The sequence below is a fragment of the Macaca fascicularis genome, chromosome 11 (genome assembly GCF_037993035.2).
Source record: "Macaca fascicularis isolate 582-1 chromosome 11, T2T-MFA8v1.1".
Lineage (NCBI taxonomy): Eukaryota > Metazoa > Chordata > Mammalia > Primates > Cercopithecidae > Macaca > Macaca fascicularis.
In genome coordinates, this window is record NC_088385.1 from 45,731,707 (window position 1) to 45,748,086 (window position 16,380).

General features: G+C 37.5%; 1 protein-coding gene across 22 annotated transcripts in view; it reads right to left on the reverse strand.

Moving 5' to 3' along the window:
• Positions 1-905: 905 nt before the first annotated feature.
• The window catches only part of KIF21A (kinesin family member 21A), a 163,235-nt gene continuing 147,760 nt past the window's right edge, over positions 906-16,380 (reverse strand). For all 22 annotated transcript variants that reach the window (XM_005570570.3, XM_074006595.1, XM_065524023.1 and 19 more), the window contains 3 exons: positions 9,963-10,133; positions 8,486-8,685; positions 906-2,196 (listed from right to left, as the gene is read on the reverse strand). In XM_005570570.3, the coding sequence (XP_005570627.1) occupies positions 2,103-2,196; positions 8,486-8,685; positions 9,963-10,133 (465 nt within the window). In that variant the 3' untranslated portion in view covers positions 906-2,102. The remainder of the gene's footprint in view (positions 2,197-8,485; positions 8,686-9,962; positions 10,134-16,380) is intronic.

The following is a 16,380-nucleotide window of genomic DNA, read 5'->3' on the forward strand; positions in this document are numbered from 1 at the left end:
GTTTGGATACCTCTAATAGGTGCTAAAGCACCCTGGACTTTATCCGAGCACTTACCAAGCTATTATGTAAATACTGGTTTTATTATCTCACTCTACTCAGAGGGCAAGTGTCTCTCAGTTTTGTTATTTTTTCACCCCCAATACTTGGCAATGTGTATGCTCACTAAACATCCATTGAATAAGTCAATGATCAAACTAATGAATTATTGAGCAATAGTCCTGCAAAAAAGAAACACTGCAAGAGACTTGAAATTAAAATAGTCTTGAAGTCTCTTTCAGATCTTGGCATGGTACCTTCTTTCAGGGAAGGAGGCAAAATTACAAAGGAGCGGAGTTTTGTCCTTATAGGAAAATATATTCCTTAAAACTTTTTTCAAAAATTATTTTGCTATGAAACTTAGAACATATACACATACATAAAATACGATAGAGAAATATACTTACAGTTTAATATGTATGTAGAAAGTGAATGCTTATGTTTAGGACCCAGGTCAAAAATTACAACATTGCTAGGACCCCAGAAGCACTCTCCCTACCCTCCCAACTCACTTGCTGTGACACCTGCTAGTCACCAGCCACCCCTTCTCTTCTCTAGAAAACAAGGTTACCACTATCTTAATGTTTACAGGATTTTTTTTGTTTTGTTTTATCATGCATGTTCAAATTCCTAAATTACATAGTTGAACTTAATTGCTTTAAATAGTGAGGTTCCACGGTTCATCAAGATTAGGTTACTGTTTAAAATTCTCAAGAATATTTCACATCTAGTAAGCAAAGAAAGGAATGCATACGGATTGCCAGATAACCAAAAACATGCCTTTTCTTCTATCACACAAAGATAAAACAAAGTTTTACAAAGACTGGCCATTCTCTTGAAATTTGGAAAAAGAACAATACAGTAAAAATAATTTCATAGCAACATGTTTATTTAAGCCGTAGCTAAGTTTTCATTTACAAGCAAATATTTTCAGGGGAAAAAAATCATGTAAGACAATATTTTCAAATGTTATACCATCCACATAAAAATTAAACTTGCAGAATTTACAAATTAATATTCTAGGCAGACAGAAATATTATACATCCTTTTGCAAAATCCAATCAACAGCTTTTAAAAATTCATACAGGCACAACACAAGATAGTCTCTCTATACAATCTACCTATTTACATAGCTTTTCCCACCACAGATGATAGTAGTTCTCACCATAGCTACCAAGGTTTGCAAACATAGTGTATTTAAAATATATTTAGCAGCATATAAAAAAATTAGATAAAAGGGAAGGAAATACTACTATTAAATAAAAACAAAATTAAATGGTGATAATAGAAACAACTCCATAGGAAAATAGATCAAAATATATTTCTGTTAGGACATCAACGTTTCCCATCACAGAATATATGCACAGCACTGAAAAAAAAAAAAAAAAACCAACAATTTAACAGCATTTTAGTCCTGAGCACAGAATATAGTAGAGCTGCAAAACTTTGGTCAATACAAGTAAATGCCAACATTTAACACAAACTGTTTATCCTTCTTTATTAGTAGATTAAGATCAATTCCACCTTATGAAAATTCATCAATAATATTCGCATATCTTATTTTTGTCCATTACATTAAAAGAGCTTTGAAATTTGGGAACTCTCTACAGACTGATAAAAATACCTGACAAGTAAACCACAATTTGACTAACATTTTCAATATGTTTAAATACATAAATCACTTGAATAAACTATATGAATGAGTTAACAGTGGGTTGCATTGTATGCCAGGTGTGTTTTCTGACTGTCACAAAAGCAGATGTCTTGTAATTCAAATAATTTGAAGGTGTGTTTTATAGATAGGCACAAAAATTCAGCTACAATAAAAGTGCGAATAAAGCAATATATCAATTGTAGGATATATATCTATTGGTTGATCTTAAAACTAAGCACACAAGATAGTACACAATTTTATTAGAATATAATTTATAGTCAGCAGTTGAATTCAGATATATTTTCCAGTTAATCCCATTCATACGCTTTGCCTAATAAGTGCAGGAAATTTTCCATAAAGAATACAGAGTATTATCACAGCATTCAGTTTACAACTTATCTTCACTCATGTTTAATTACTGGCAGTATCTTCCCCCAGATCTCCTGTGTCAGAGATCTGACCATCTTGCAAATTGCGAGCCTTCCAAATTCTCACAGTTCGATCACTACAAAAAAATAAATAACATGGATATATGAACAAATGCAGAAAGATAAAGAAATAGCTCTTATAATTACTTATCATGGAAATATTTTCTACATAGGTCTTCAAGAAATGCAAGTACAAATATGCATTGTCTCATTTATATAGCAAATAATGATAACAGCTTATATTATCAAGGACTTACTATGAACCAGGCATTGTTACCAGGTGCCCTTTACCTATGTTAACATACATTTAATTCCCTTTAATTACCATTAGCAATAGCTACTGCTATAATCCCCTTTTTATTGAAGAGCTAATTGAGGCCCAGAACACAAGTAAGTGACACAGCTGAGATGTGAATCCAGGCAGTCTGGCTCCAGAGCCTTATCTCTTTAACACTGGATCTGCACTCATTATTTCAAAGAACAGCATGTGATCTGACATAGTGTCAGAAGTCTTGAGGCAAAACAGCCTGCAGGTCACAGTGAGGCTTCTAGGCAGGGAGAAAGCAGGGGCAGGATTTCTAGGGAGTTAGTGAATATGGCAAAGTCACGAAGAAATATCTTTAGGTAAACTCAGCAAACAAGCCTACAGAAAAAGCAACAGGCTATTGAGAAGTGAACTAATACTCCACCTGGCACAGAATGTAGAAGATTAAATGGAATTCTGATGCCCTGTAAATATACACAGTTATTATTAATTGAAATTTAAATTTTTTATAAAAAGTATTTCTGAGAAAACATGTTTCTGTTGCCCTCACAGGTGAATACTGTCATTAGACAATCACATTTCTTAACATATCTCTCATGGCTTACAGAAATGTTTCTTTTTCCAATTTCCTGATTAACCCAAAGTAAAAATAATAATAATAAGAGTTTCAATGGAATTTAATAGTTTAAATGCACTTCAGAGATTATGTATTCCATCCCAAGGGAAAAAGGTTTAGTGGAGTGCCAATGTAACACAGCAAAGGTTTTCTAGAACCCGGGCTTTCTAGATTTTAATCAGTTATCTTCTCACCATCCCACACAGCACACATACATTGATAACAGCAATGGAATATTTTCATTTATCCACCCATTCAAGCATTGCATTTATTCATTTAACCATTTACTCAACAAATGTTTACTGAGAACCTGCTACATTCCAAGTATGCTTGGGATATTCTTTCCTTCCTTCCTTCCTTCCTTCCTTCCTTCCTTCCTTCCTTCCTTCCTTCCTTCCTTCTTCTTTTTCTCCTTCCTTCCTTCCTTCCTTCCTTCCTTCCTTCCTTCCTTCCTTCCTTCCTTCCTTCCTTCCTTCCTTTCTCTCTCTCTTTCTTTCTTTCTTTTTCTTGACAAAATCTCACTCTGTTGCCAGGTTGGAATGCAGTGGCACGATCTCAGCTCCTCTGCGCAACCTCCGCCCCCTGGGTTCAAGCGATTCTCCTGCCTCAGCCTCCTGAGCAGCTGGGACTATAGGCATATGCCACTATGCCTAGCTAATTTTTTTGCATTTTTAGTACAGACGGGGTTTCACCATGTTGGCCAGTCTTGATCTCTTGACCTCATGATCCACCTGCCTCAGCCTCCCAAAAGTGCTGGGATTACAGGCATGAGCAACTGCACCCACCCTGGGATATGACTTTTTTTTTTTTAAAGCATTCTAAGTGCTTGGGATGTGCCTTTTTTTTTTTTTTTTTTTAAACAGAGTCTTGTTCTGTCACCTAGGCTGGAGTGCAGTGACTCGATCTCTGCTCACTGCAAGCTCTGCCTCCCGGGTTCACACCATTCTCCAGCCTCAGCCTCTCGAGTAACTGGGACTACAGGTGCCTGCCACCACGCCCAGCTAATTTTTTTGTATTTTTAGCAGAGACGTGTTAGCCAGGATGGTCTCGATCTCCTGACCTCGTGATCCGCCCGCCTCGCCCTCCCAAAGTGCTGGGATTAGAGGCGTGAACCACTGCGCCTTGCCAGGATATGCTGCTTTAAAAAAACAAAAATAAAATTTAAAAGCTCAAACCTTTTGCCTTTGTAGATCATGTATTCTAGCAAAAGGAGACAGACAATAAACCATAATAAATGATTAAACTATAGAGTATATTAGAAGGTGATTAGTGCCACAGGGGTAAAAAAAAAAGGAGAGAACAGCCAAGGGGACCAGGAGTGCTAGGCGATAGGAGAGATTACAATTTTAAATAAAATGGCCAGGATACTTTTACGGAGGAAGAAAGACTTGCAGGGTCAGGACATTTGAGAGAAAAACATTCCAGGCCAAAAGAGCAGCTGGGGCAAATGCCCTCAGGCAGGAGTGGCTTTGGAATGTTCAAGGACCAGCAAAGAGGTTATTGGGGTTGCAAGAAAAGGATAAGCCAGAGGGTACCAGATGATATGGCAAGGGTGAAAACAGATGTTCAGAGGGCAAGATCAAGTATGGACTCAACTCTAAGTGAAATGGAGGACGACTGTAGGGTTTTGAATAGAGAAGGAATATGATCTAACTTATGCTTTTAAAGGATCATTCTAGATTTTGTGTTGAGTGTAGACTACATATGAGCAAAGGACTTTATTTAGAAGGCTATTATAGTAATCTAAGAGCTGATGGTGATTAAGTCTGGTGAAGAAGTAGAGGATGTGGTAAGAAGTGGTTAGATTCTAGACATAATTTAAAGGTAGAACTAACAGGACTTGGTGATGGATTAGATACGAAGTACAAAAGAAGGGGAGGAATGAAAGGTTCTGTCCTGAGCACAGAAATGTCAGGGAAGCCATCAACTGTGATGGAGAAGGTTGTAGAATGAGTAGGTTTCTTGAAAAGGTTAGGAGTTCAATTTTGGATATGTTAAGTTTGAGATGATTAAATTTCCACTACTAGCCATGGTTAACCCCCCTATTGTAAACAAAGAGAAAACTTGACAAAATTTATGGAGCAGCTGTTTTCAGACATTGGGCAACAGGCAATGCGAGGCTGTGATCCTGGAGAAAAGGGAAACAAAGAAGATACTGTGTGATAGCCCCGGCTGTCTGCCTGGAAGCATTTTGCATACCACAGCAAAGGGAGAGGAAACCCAAGCAGAGAATCACAGGAGCACTTAGTTGAAGAGACAGAAAACAAAATCCAGGAAGTAGAGAAGAGGAGAGATCTATGCAGAGAAAGAACTCTACAAATCTACATGGGGTCTCCTAAAGTCTTTGACTGAATGTTAAGTTGCACATGAGTAGAGTGCAACGATAAGGTCAGACAACAAACAGCTACCAGGGAGCTATATATTGAAAACCTCCCAGAGTTCATAGAGGGCTATGAGATGTTCAATTTCTGACCAGGTATAGTAGAGAGATACCACTGAACACCTGGTACCTTCAGTAGAATTGCAGGAAGAGTTAAACTTTCATAGGACAGCCAACTAACCCCAGAGTAATGGCTACTCTAGACCTACCTAACAAAGGTTAAAAACAAGTGTTAAAAACTTAAAACTGAACCACAAGTAATCCAATTGCCTGATAAACAAAGCCTGATACTCCTTAAAGGAATACAAAGTACGACAAAATTGAGATACTCAAAATATTACAATGTCTAACATTTAATAAAATATTACTTGACATGAAAAGCAGCAGAAGACAATGACACCAATAATTAAGAGAAAAATCAATGATATCAGATCCATAAATGACAGGTATGATGAAATTATCTATGTAAGTTATAAAGTGCCTCAGTTTTCCTACTTGTAAAATAGAGATTATAATAATAATACTTAACTTCTAGAGTTATTCTAAGGACTAAATGAGTTAATGTCTGCAAAGCACTTAGAACAATGCCTCGCACATAGTAAGCACTATATAAATATTTGTTAAATAACAAATAAGTAGAACTAATTTTTTAAAAGTCCTTCTGATTTTCTTGGTTATTTTCCCGTGATTTTGAAAACATGTAGTAGACATATTTGCATGTGATATACACTGAGTAAACTGAGAAAAAGTTTAGCTCTTCATCTGCACAGCAAAAGAAACTATCAATAGAGTAAACAGAGAACTTACAGAATGGGAGACAATATTTGCAAACTATGAATCTGACAAAGATCTAATATCCAGCATCTTAAGAACTTAAACAAATTTACAAGGAAAAAAACAATCAACCCATTTAAAAGTGGGAAAGGGACATGAACAGACCCTTTTCTAAGGAATACATAGATGCTGCTAACTAGAATATGAAAAAAAGCTCAAGATTATTAAAGAAATGCAAATCAAAACCACAATGATACACCATCTCACACCAGTCAAAAATGCTACTATTAAAAAGTCAAAAATAACAGATGTCGACAAGGTTGTGGAAAAAGGGAACACTTATATACTGGTTAGTGGGCGTATAAATCAGTTCAACCATTGTGGAAAGCAGTGTGGCAATTCCTGAAAGAGCTAAAAACAGAACTACAACTTGACTCAGCAATCTCATTACTGGGTGTATACCAGAGAAATATAAATCATTCTACCATAAAGATACATGTACACAAATGTTCATAACAGCACTATTCACAATAGCAAAGACATGGAATCAACCTAAAAGCCCATCAATGGCAGATTGGATAAAGAAAATGTGGTACATATATACCATGGAATACTATGCAGCCATAAAAATAAATGAGATCACATATTTTGTGGGTACATGGATGGAGCTGGAGACCATTATCCTTAGCAAACAAATGAAGAAACAGAGAACCAAATATCACATGTTCTCTCTTATAAATGGAAGCTAAATGATGAGAACTCATAGACACAAAAAAGGCAACAACAGACACTGGGGCCTACTTGAGGGTGGAGGGTGGCAGGAGGGAGAGGAGTAGAAAAAAATAACTATTGGGTACTGGGCTTAGCACATGGGTGATGAAATAATCTGAACCACAAACACTGGTGACACAAGTTTACCCATATAAAAAAACCTGCACATGTACCCCTGAACCTAAAATAAAGTTTTAAAAAAAAAAAGTTTAGCTCTTCAAAACTGAGACCATATCCTGGAAGATAAGTAAGTATAATTATATTACATGCTGATCCCCAGGCCTCACTGATACACAATAGTAAGTTTTGTATTGGGTGTCCCACAGTCAATGTGAGATACAGCCGGTAAATTTTCAAGGACACAACAAGTTTCCAAGGAAGTAAGCAAAAGTGGTGACTTTTCAGAAAGTAATGCATCTTGGAAATAGCATCGATGAAGCATCAAAGGTAAGAACTTTAGAAAAACAAAATAAATCGGCTCTGATGCACCTTCAAGATGAAAGTAAATCTAAATGAAAAGAGAAATTCAATGGAAACTGCACAAATCCAAAGAAATGACACAGAAATAAAGTCTTCAAAATAAAATCAGGGTATTCATGCATTTGGGACACCTTGAATAAAGTCAGTGCTCAAATTAAATAGATATAAATGGTACACAAACAAAATTGGGAGGTGTTTTAGATAGATATTCACAAGAAATTACATTTTATTTGAATGAGACCTATACTTCACATTATATAATACATACACTTTTCCTTTTCAAAGTACATATATGTGTACTATATATAATGTCATTTATATATATAAACTGTCATTTTACGGTCACAACATCTTTCTACCTCCTTCAAGTATCTTAAATGTCACTTTTTCCATGAGGCCTTCACTGACCACCCTATTTTGTAACCCTGCCCTAGGAAAATCCCATCCCCTTTCTCTCTTTTATTTTTCACCATTGCACTTGTCACCATCTAACACATTCTACTTAATGTATTTTCCATTTCTTCTCATAAGAATATAGACTGGGTTTGGAATCTGTTTTGCTCACTGCTCTGTTTCCAGGAGTCTGGAACAATTCCCAGCACTTAGGAGATTCACTGTGAATGAACAAATGAGTCAATCAATCCAGTCATCCACAAGTGGGTGGAAGCAGATGTTATTACTACATACTTATACTTTAAAGGGAGGAGGAAGCAGAGAGAGTTTTTAAATAATTTGTTCCAAATATGAAGAATGGCAAATTTGTTGCCTTTCTGAAAATAAAAATCTTTAGAAATTAGTCATTATTTTCTAAAAGTCAAAACCATCAAGGAAACATGTGACAGCTCACTTCCTAAAATAAACAGAGTGCTATACAGGAGTAACAGTATTGTCATGTAACCTGGGGTGCCTAAATTCAGTGCCCACAGTGTACATCAGAAAATATAAGTAAGACATCTTAAAACAGACATTAGAATGATTATAAGGATTTTGCATATTCAATGTTTCTAGATATTTACAACATATGTATTAAATCCGAACAAAAGCAACCAATATAGAGAAAAATCATATAAGAAAACTTACTCAGCTGCAGTAAAAATGTGGGTGGAATTAACACATATGGCATTGATAGGACTATCATGACCTTTCATCTCTCCAACTGGCATAAAAGTATCCATGTTCCAGACTTTCAAAATGCCCCCTCTGCAGCCACTGAGCAAAACTGGGTGGTCTGGCACTACTCCCAGGGCACAGACCCAATCCTTATGTGCATTTGGAACTTGCTAAAAGAAAAAAAATGAAATCAGTAGCTTAAGGAGAGCTTCCAAACTGACATTTTCACATGAAAATAAACTGAAAAACATTTTATTGCAAAACTTAATATTCAGAATTGCCTGAATAAAGTTTACTTTCTATGCAATCACTCTTAGTGATTTAAAGAAATAAATGGGTAATTTGCTTCCCAACTTGCCTCACTAATTTTCATCATTGTTATCAGCATTTAAGGGCTATAATCTACAGAATGTAAAAGATCCTGAAAGTATATAGAATTTTCGAGCATCATATCCTCTTCATGGGCAGTAAATATCTTACCTTTCTCCAAAATGTATTAAATAAAGCAAGTTTGAAAACTGCAACCTGGTATGTGGATTATAAGGACTGGCTCATAATATCACTAGTTTAAACTTTCAATAGAGAATATAGAGGCCTGAAGATTTCTGCAGAAGACCAAAGGTAATCTATATATTTTATGATGAGTAAACAATAATTACAAGATTAGACTATATGACTACACTTCATGCATAAATGTATTTATATGCAAAATATAAAATTATAATCATGACTGTATGTTTATTTTTAAAAAGCTTTTTAATGTAACACTGTATATGCATCTATTGCCAAGTTTTTCCTATTAATATTTATGTTTGTTTGTTTGGTTTTCATCTGCTGATTACAAGCAGGAAAGTGGAAGCAACTACTACATATACATACCCACATATACGTATATATAAGGAAAAACTTGAAATTGAAAAGAATTTAATCTGTTAACTACTTTCTTTTCCAGGGAATTAGGAAAAGACACCAATATTTGAATTTATTCAACCCAATTATCACTTTGTAGGAAATGAGAGAACCACCACCCTTAGATGCATGAAAATGCTCTTATAGATAAGGAATTATTTATATCACTCTTGACTTTAGCTAAACTTGGAACTCTTTGGAATATGTGTACGTAAAACAAAAGCAAAACAAAATGACAAACTGCAACTGCACTACTCCCAGGCTGATTTTATTTAATAAACACATGCATGGAGCAACCCTAGATCTTTCAACTCTTATCAGCATCTCTTCTCTTATCTAGCAGGTATTATTCAATGTTGAATGTTTCCCTTCTCCCAATGAAGAACTCTGGGGAGGATGAAACATTCTTTAAGAAAAAGGCCTGATTAATATTATCCATAAATGATAAAAATCAACATAGAACCTCTTCAAGTTCTTCTACAGGCTACAGGATCATGTTGAAATGCCCACTCTAAACCATGAAAAGGTTCTGCATTACCTGAAGAAGGTCTTTTTGAGTTAAGTCCCATTTCTTGATTCCATTATCTCTAGACCCGCTAAATAGGTTATCCCCTTGAATGGTTAGTGCTTCTATGCCATCATAATGAGGGGGTTCAAAATTGTGGGTGGGACTCACAGTACCAAGAGCTCCTTCTGTAACATCAAACATCTAGAAAGGTAGAAACAAAGCAGTTATCCTATTTAACTTGCAAACAAACGCAAATATTTGTACAGTCCTAGAGACACATACACATGTATGTTAATCAGATATGACTTGTTTTGTTACCTACTGTTTCTGGTTTGTTAAATTTTTTCTTTTTACTTATTTTATTTATTATTTTGAGATGAGGTCTCACTATGTTTCCCAGGCTGGAGTATAGTGCTTATTCACAGGTGCAATCATACTGCACAGCTGCTTTAACTTCAGGCTCAAGTGATCCTCTTACCTCAACCTCCCAAGTAGCTGGGATTACAGGCATGCATCATGGCCCCAGATCTTAATTATTGTTTTGTTTTGTTATTTGTTGTTATGGAAGTTTTATTAAGTTAATTAAGTTAACCTGACAGGAATGACAACTGAGGATAAACCTGTGCCCTTTTTTTAACACTACTTTCGCTTGCATGTTACATGCTTTGTGTCTGTAGGCTTTTAAGAAAGGAAACCAGGGAGGGCACCCAAGAGGGCTGAATAGGAACAGCTCCAGCCTCCAGCTCCCAGTGTGAGTGACACAGAAGATGGGTGATTCCTGCATTTTCAACTGAGGTACCAGGTTCATCTCACTGGGGCGTGTCGGACAGTTGGTGCTGGTCCGTGGGTGCAGCCCGACCAGCGAGAGCTGAAGCAGGGTGAGGCATCACCTCACCTGGGAAGCACAAGGGGGAAGGGAATTTCTTTTCCTAGCCAAACGAAATTGAGACACACAACACCTGGAAAATCAGGTAACTCCCACCCTAATACTGTGCTTTACCAAGGGTCTTAGCAAATGGCACACCAGGAGATTATATCCCACACCAGGCCCAGAGGGTTCCACGCCCACGGAGCCTCCCTCATTGCTTGCACAGCAGTCTGAGATCTAACTGCAAGGTGGCAGCCAGGCTGGGGGAGGGGCGCTCGCCATTGCTGAGGCTTAAGTAGGTAAACAAAGCCACCTGGAAGCTCCAATTGGGTGGAGCCCACCACAGCTCAAGGAGGCTGGCCTGCCTCTGTAGTCTCCTCCACTGGGGACAGGGCATAGCTAAACAAAAAGCAGCAGAAACCTCAGCAGAAGTAAATACCCCTGTCTGACAGCTTTGAAGAGAGCAGTGGATCTCCCAGCATGGAGGTTGAGATCTGAGAACAGACAGACTGCCTGCTCAAGTGGGTCCCTGACCCCTGAGTAGCCTAACTGAGAGACATCCCCCACTAGGAGCAGATCAACACCTCACATCTCACACGGCAGGGTACACCCCTGAGACGAAGCTTCCAGAGAAAGAATCAGACAGCAACATTCACTATTCAGCAATATTCTATCTTCTGCAGCCTCTGCTGCTGATACCCACGCAAACAGGGTCTGGAGTGGACCTCAAGCAAACTCCAACAGACCTCCAGCTGAGGGTCCTGACTGTTAGAAGGAAAACTGAAAAACAGAAAGGACATCCACACGAAAACCCCATCAGTACGTCACCATCATCAAAAACCAAAGGCAGATAAAGCCACAAAGATGGGGAAAAAGCAGTGTAGAAAAGATGGAAATTCAAAAAATAAGAGCGCATCTACTTCTCCAAAGGAACGCAGCTCATCACCAGCAATGGAACAAAGCGGGAGAGTGAATGACATTGACGAGTTGAGAGAAGAAGGCTTCAGTTGATCAAACTTCTCAGAGCTAAAGGAGGAACTACGTAACCAGTGCAAAGAAACTAAAAACCTTGAAAAAAGAACGGATGAATGAATAACTGGATAATCAATATAGAGAAGACCTTAAAAGAACTGATAGAGATGAAAACCATAACATGAGAATTACGTGACAAATGGACAAGCTTCAATAACCGACTCAATCAACTGGAAGAAAGAGTATCAGCGACTGAAGATAAAATGAATGAAATGAAGCGAGAAGAGAAGACTAAAGAAAAAAGAGGAAAAAGAAATGAACAAAGCCTCCAAGAAATATAGGATTATGTGAAAAGACCAAATCTACATCTGATTGGTGTGCCTGAAAGTGATGGGGAAAATGAAACCAAGTGGGAAAACACTCTGCAGGATATCATCCAGCAGAACTTCCTCAACCTAGTAAGGCAGGCCAACATTCAAATTCAGGAAATACAGAGAATGCCACAAAGATACTCCACGAGGAGAGCAACTCCAAGACACACAATTGTCAGATTCACCAAAGTTGAAATGAAGGAAAAAATGTTAAGGGCAGCCAGAGAGAAAGGTCGGGTTACCCACAAGGGGAAACCTATCAGACTAACAGCAGATCTCTCAGCAGAAACTCTACAAGCCAGAAGAGAGTGGGGGCCAATATTCAACATTCTTAAAGAAAAGAATTTTCAACCCAGAATTTCATATCCAGCCAAACTAAGTTTCATAAGTGAAGGAGAAATAAAATCCTTTACAGATAAGCAAATGCTTAGAGATTTTGTCACCACCAGGCCTGCCCTACAAGAGACCCTGAAGGAAGCACTAAACACGGAAAGGAACAACAGGTACCAGCCATTGCAAAAACATGTCAAAATGTAAAGTCCATTGATGCTAGGAAGAAACTGCATCAACTAGTGAGCAAAATAACCAGCGAACATCATAACGACAGGATCAAGTTCACATATAACAATATTAACCTTAAATGTGAATGGACTAAATGATCCAAATAAAAGACACAGACTGGCAAACTGGATAAAGAGTCACGACCCATCAGTTGGCTGTATTCAGGAGAACCATCTCACATGCAGAGACACACATAGACTCAAAATAAATGGATGGAGGAAGATCTACCAAGCAAATGGAAAACAAAAAAAAGCAGGGGTTGCAATCCTAGTCTCTGATAAAACAGACTTTAAACCATCAAAGATCAAAAGAGACAAAGAAGGCCATCACATAATGGTAAAGGGATCAATTCATCAGGAAGAGCTAACTATCCTAAATATATATGCACCCAATACAGGAGCACCCAGATTCATCAAGCAAGTCCTTAGAGACTTACAAAGAGACTTAGACTCCCATACAATAATAATGGGAGACTTTAACTTCCCACTGTCAACATTAGACAGATCAATGAGACAGAAAGTTAACAAGGATATCCAGGAATTGAACTCATCTCTGCAGCAAGCAGACCTAATAGACATCTATAGAACTCTCCAACCCAAAGCAACAGAATATACATTCTTCTCAGCACCACATCGCACTTATTCCAAAATTGACCACATAGTTGGAAGTAAAGCACTCCTCAGCAAATGTAAAAGAACAGAAATTATAACAAACTGTCTCTCAGACCACAGTGCAATCAAACTAGAACTCAGGATTAAGAAACTCAATCAAAACCGCTCAACTACATGGAAACTGAACAACCTGCTCCTGAATAACTACTGGGTACATAACAAAATGAAGGCAGAAATAAAGATGTTCTTTGTAACCAATGAGAACAAAGATACAACATACCAGAATCTCTGGGACACATTTAAAGTAGTGAGTAGAGGGAAATTTATAGCACTAAATGCCCACAAGAGAAAGCAGGAAAGATCTAAAATTGACATCCTAACATCACAATTAAAAGAACTAGAGAAGCAAGAGCAAACCCATTCAAAAGCTAGCAGAAGGCAAGAAATAACTAAGATCAGAGCAAAACTGAAGGAGATAGAGACACAAACAACCCTCCAAAAAATCAATGAATCCAGGAGCTGGTTTTTTGAAAAGATCAACAAAATTGATAGACCGCTAGCAAGACTAATAAAGAAGAAAAGAGAGAAGAATCAAATAGACGCAATAAAAAATGATAAAGGGGATATCACCACCGACCCCACAGATATACAAACTGCCATCAGAGAATACTATAAACACCTCTACGCAAATAAACTAGAAAACCTAGAAGAAATGGATAATTTCCAGGACACTTACACTCTCCCAAGACTAAACCAGGAAGAAGTTGAATCCCTGAATGGACGAATAGCAGGCTCTGAAATTGAGGCAATAATTAATAGCCTACTAACCAAAAGAAGTCCAAGACCAGAAGGATTCACAACCGAATTCTACCAGAGGTACAAGGAGGAGTTGGTACCATTCCTTCTGAAACTATTCCAATCAATAAAAAAAGAGGGAATCCTCCCTAACTCATTTTATGAGGCCAACATCACCTGATACCAAAGCTTGACAGAGATACAACAAAAAAAGAGAATTTTAGACCAATATCCCTGATGAACATCGATGCAAAAATCCTCAATAAAATACTGGCAAACCGAATCCAGCAGCACATCAAAAAGCTTATCCACCATAATCAAGTGGGCTTCATCCCTGGGATGCAAGGCTGGTTCAACATAAGCAAATCAATAAACATAATCCAACATATAAACAGAACCAAAGACAAAAACCACAGGATTATCTCAATAGATGCAGAAAAGGCCTTTGACAAAATTCAACAGCCCTTCATGCTAAAAACGCTCAATAAATTCGGTATTGATGGAATGTATCTCAAAATAATAAGAGCTATTTATGACAAACCCATACCCAATATCATACTGAATGGGCAAAAACTGGAAAAATTCCCTTTGAAAACTGGCACAAGACAGGGATGCCCTCTCTCACCACTCCTATTCAACATAGTGTTGGAAGTTCTGGCTAGGGCAATCAGGCAAGAGAAAGAAATAAAGGGTACTCAGATAGGAAAAGAAGAAGTCAAATTGTCCCTCTTTGCAGATGACATGATTGTATATTTAGAAAACCCCATTGTCTCAGTCCAAAATTTCCTTAAGCTGGTAAGAAACTTCAGCAAAGTCTCAGGATACAAAATAAATGTGCAAAAATTACAAGCATTCTTATACACCAGTAACAGACAAACAGAGAGCCAAATCATGAATGAACTCCCATTCACAATAGCTTCAAAGAGAATAAAATACCTAGGAATCCAACTTACAAGGGATGTAAAGAACCCCTTCAAGGAGAACTAAAAACCACTGCTCAGTGAAATAAAAGAGGACACAAAGAAATGGAAGAACATACCACGTTCATGGATAGGAAGAATCAATATTGTGAAAATGGCCATACTGCCCAAGGTAATTTACAGATTCAATGCCATCCCCATTAAGCTTCCAATGACTTTCTTCACAGATTTGGAAAAAACTGCTTTAAAGTTCATAAGGAACCAAAAAAGACCCTGCATTGCCAAGGCAATCCTAAGCCAAAAGAACAAAGCTGGAGGCATCATGCTAACTGACTTCAAACTACACTACAAGGCTACAGTAACCAAAACAGCATGGTACTGGTACCAAAACAGAGATATAGACCAATGGAACAGAACAGAGCCCTCAGAAATAATACCACACATCTACAGCCATCTGATCTTTGATAAATCTGACAAAAACAAGAAATTGGGAAAGGATTCCCTATTTAATAAATGGTGCTGGGAAAAGTGGCTAACCGTAAGTAGAAAGCTGAACCTGGATCCTTTCCTTACTCCTTATATGAAAATTAATTCAAGATGGATTAGAGACTTAAATGTTAGACCTAAAACCATAAAACCCCTAGAAGAAAACCTAGGTAATACCATTCAGGACATAGGCATGGGCAAGGACTTCATGTCTAAAACACCAAAAGCAACAGCAACAAAAGCCAAAATTGACAAATGGGATCTAATTAAACTAAAGAGCTTCTGCACAGCAAAAGAAACTACCATCAGAGTGAACAGGCAACCTACAGAACGGGAGAAAATTTTTGCAGTCTACTCATCTGACAAAGGGCTAATATCCAGAACCTACAAAGAACTCAATCAAATTTACAAGAAAAAACCACCCCATCAAAAAGTGGGCAAAGGATATGAACAGACACTTCTCAAAAGAAGACATTCATACAGCCAACAGACACATGAAAATATGCTCATCATCACTGGCCATGAGAGAAATGCAAATCAAAACCACAATTCGATACCATCTCACACCAGTTAGAATGGCAATCATTAAAAAATCAGGAAACAACAGGTACTGGAGAGAATGTGGAGAAATAGGAACACTTTTACACTGTTGGTGGGATTGTAAACTAGTTCAACCATTGTGGAAAACAGTGTGGCGATTCCTCAAGGATCTAGAACTAGAAATACCATTTGACCCAGCCATCCCATTACTGGGGATATACCCAAAGGATTATAAGTCATGCTGCTATAAAGACACATATACACGTATATTTATTGTGGCACTATTCACAATAGCAAAGACTTGGAATCAACCCAAATGTCCAT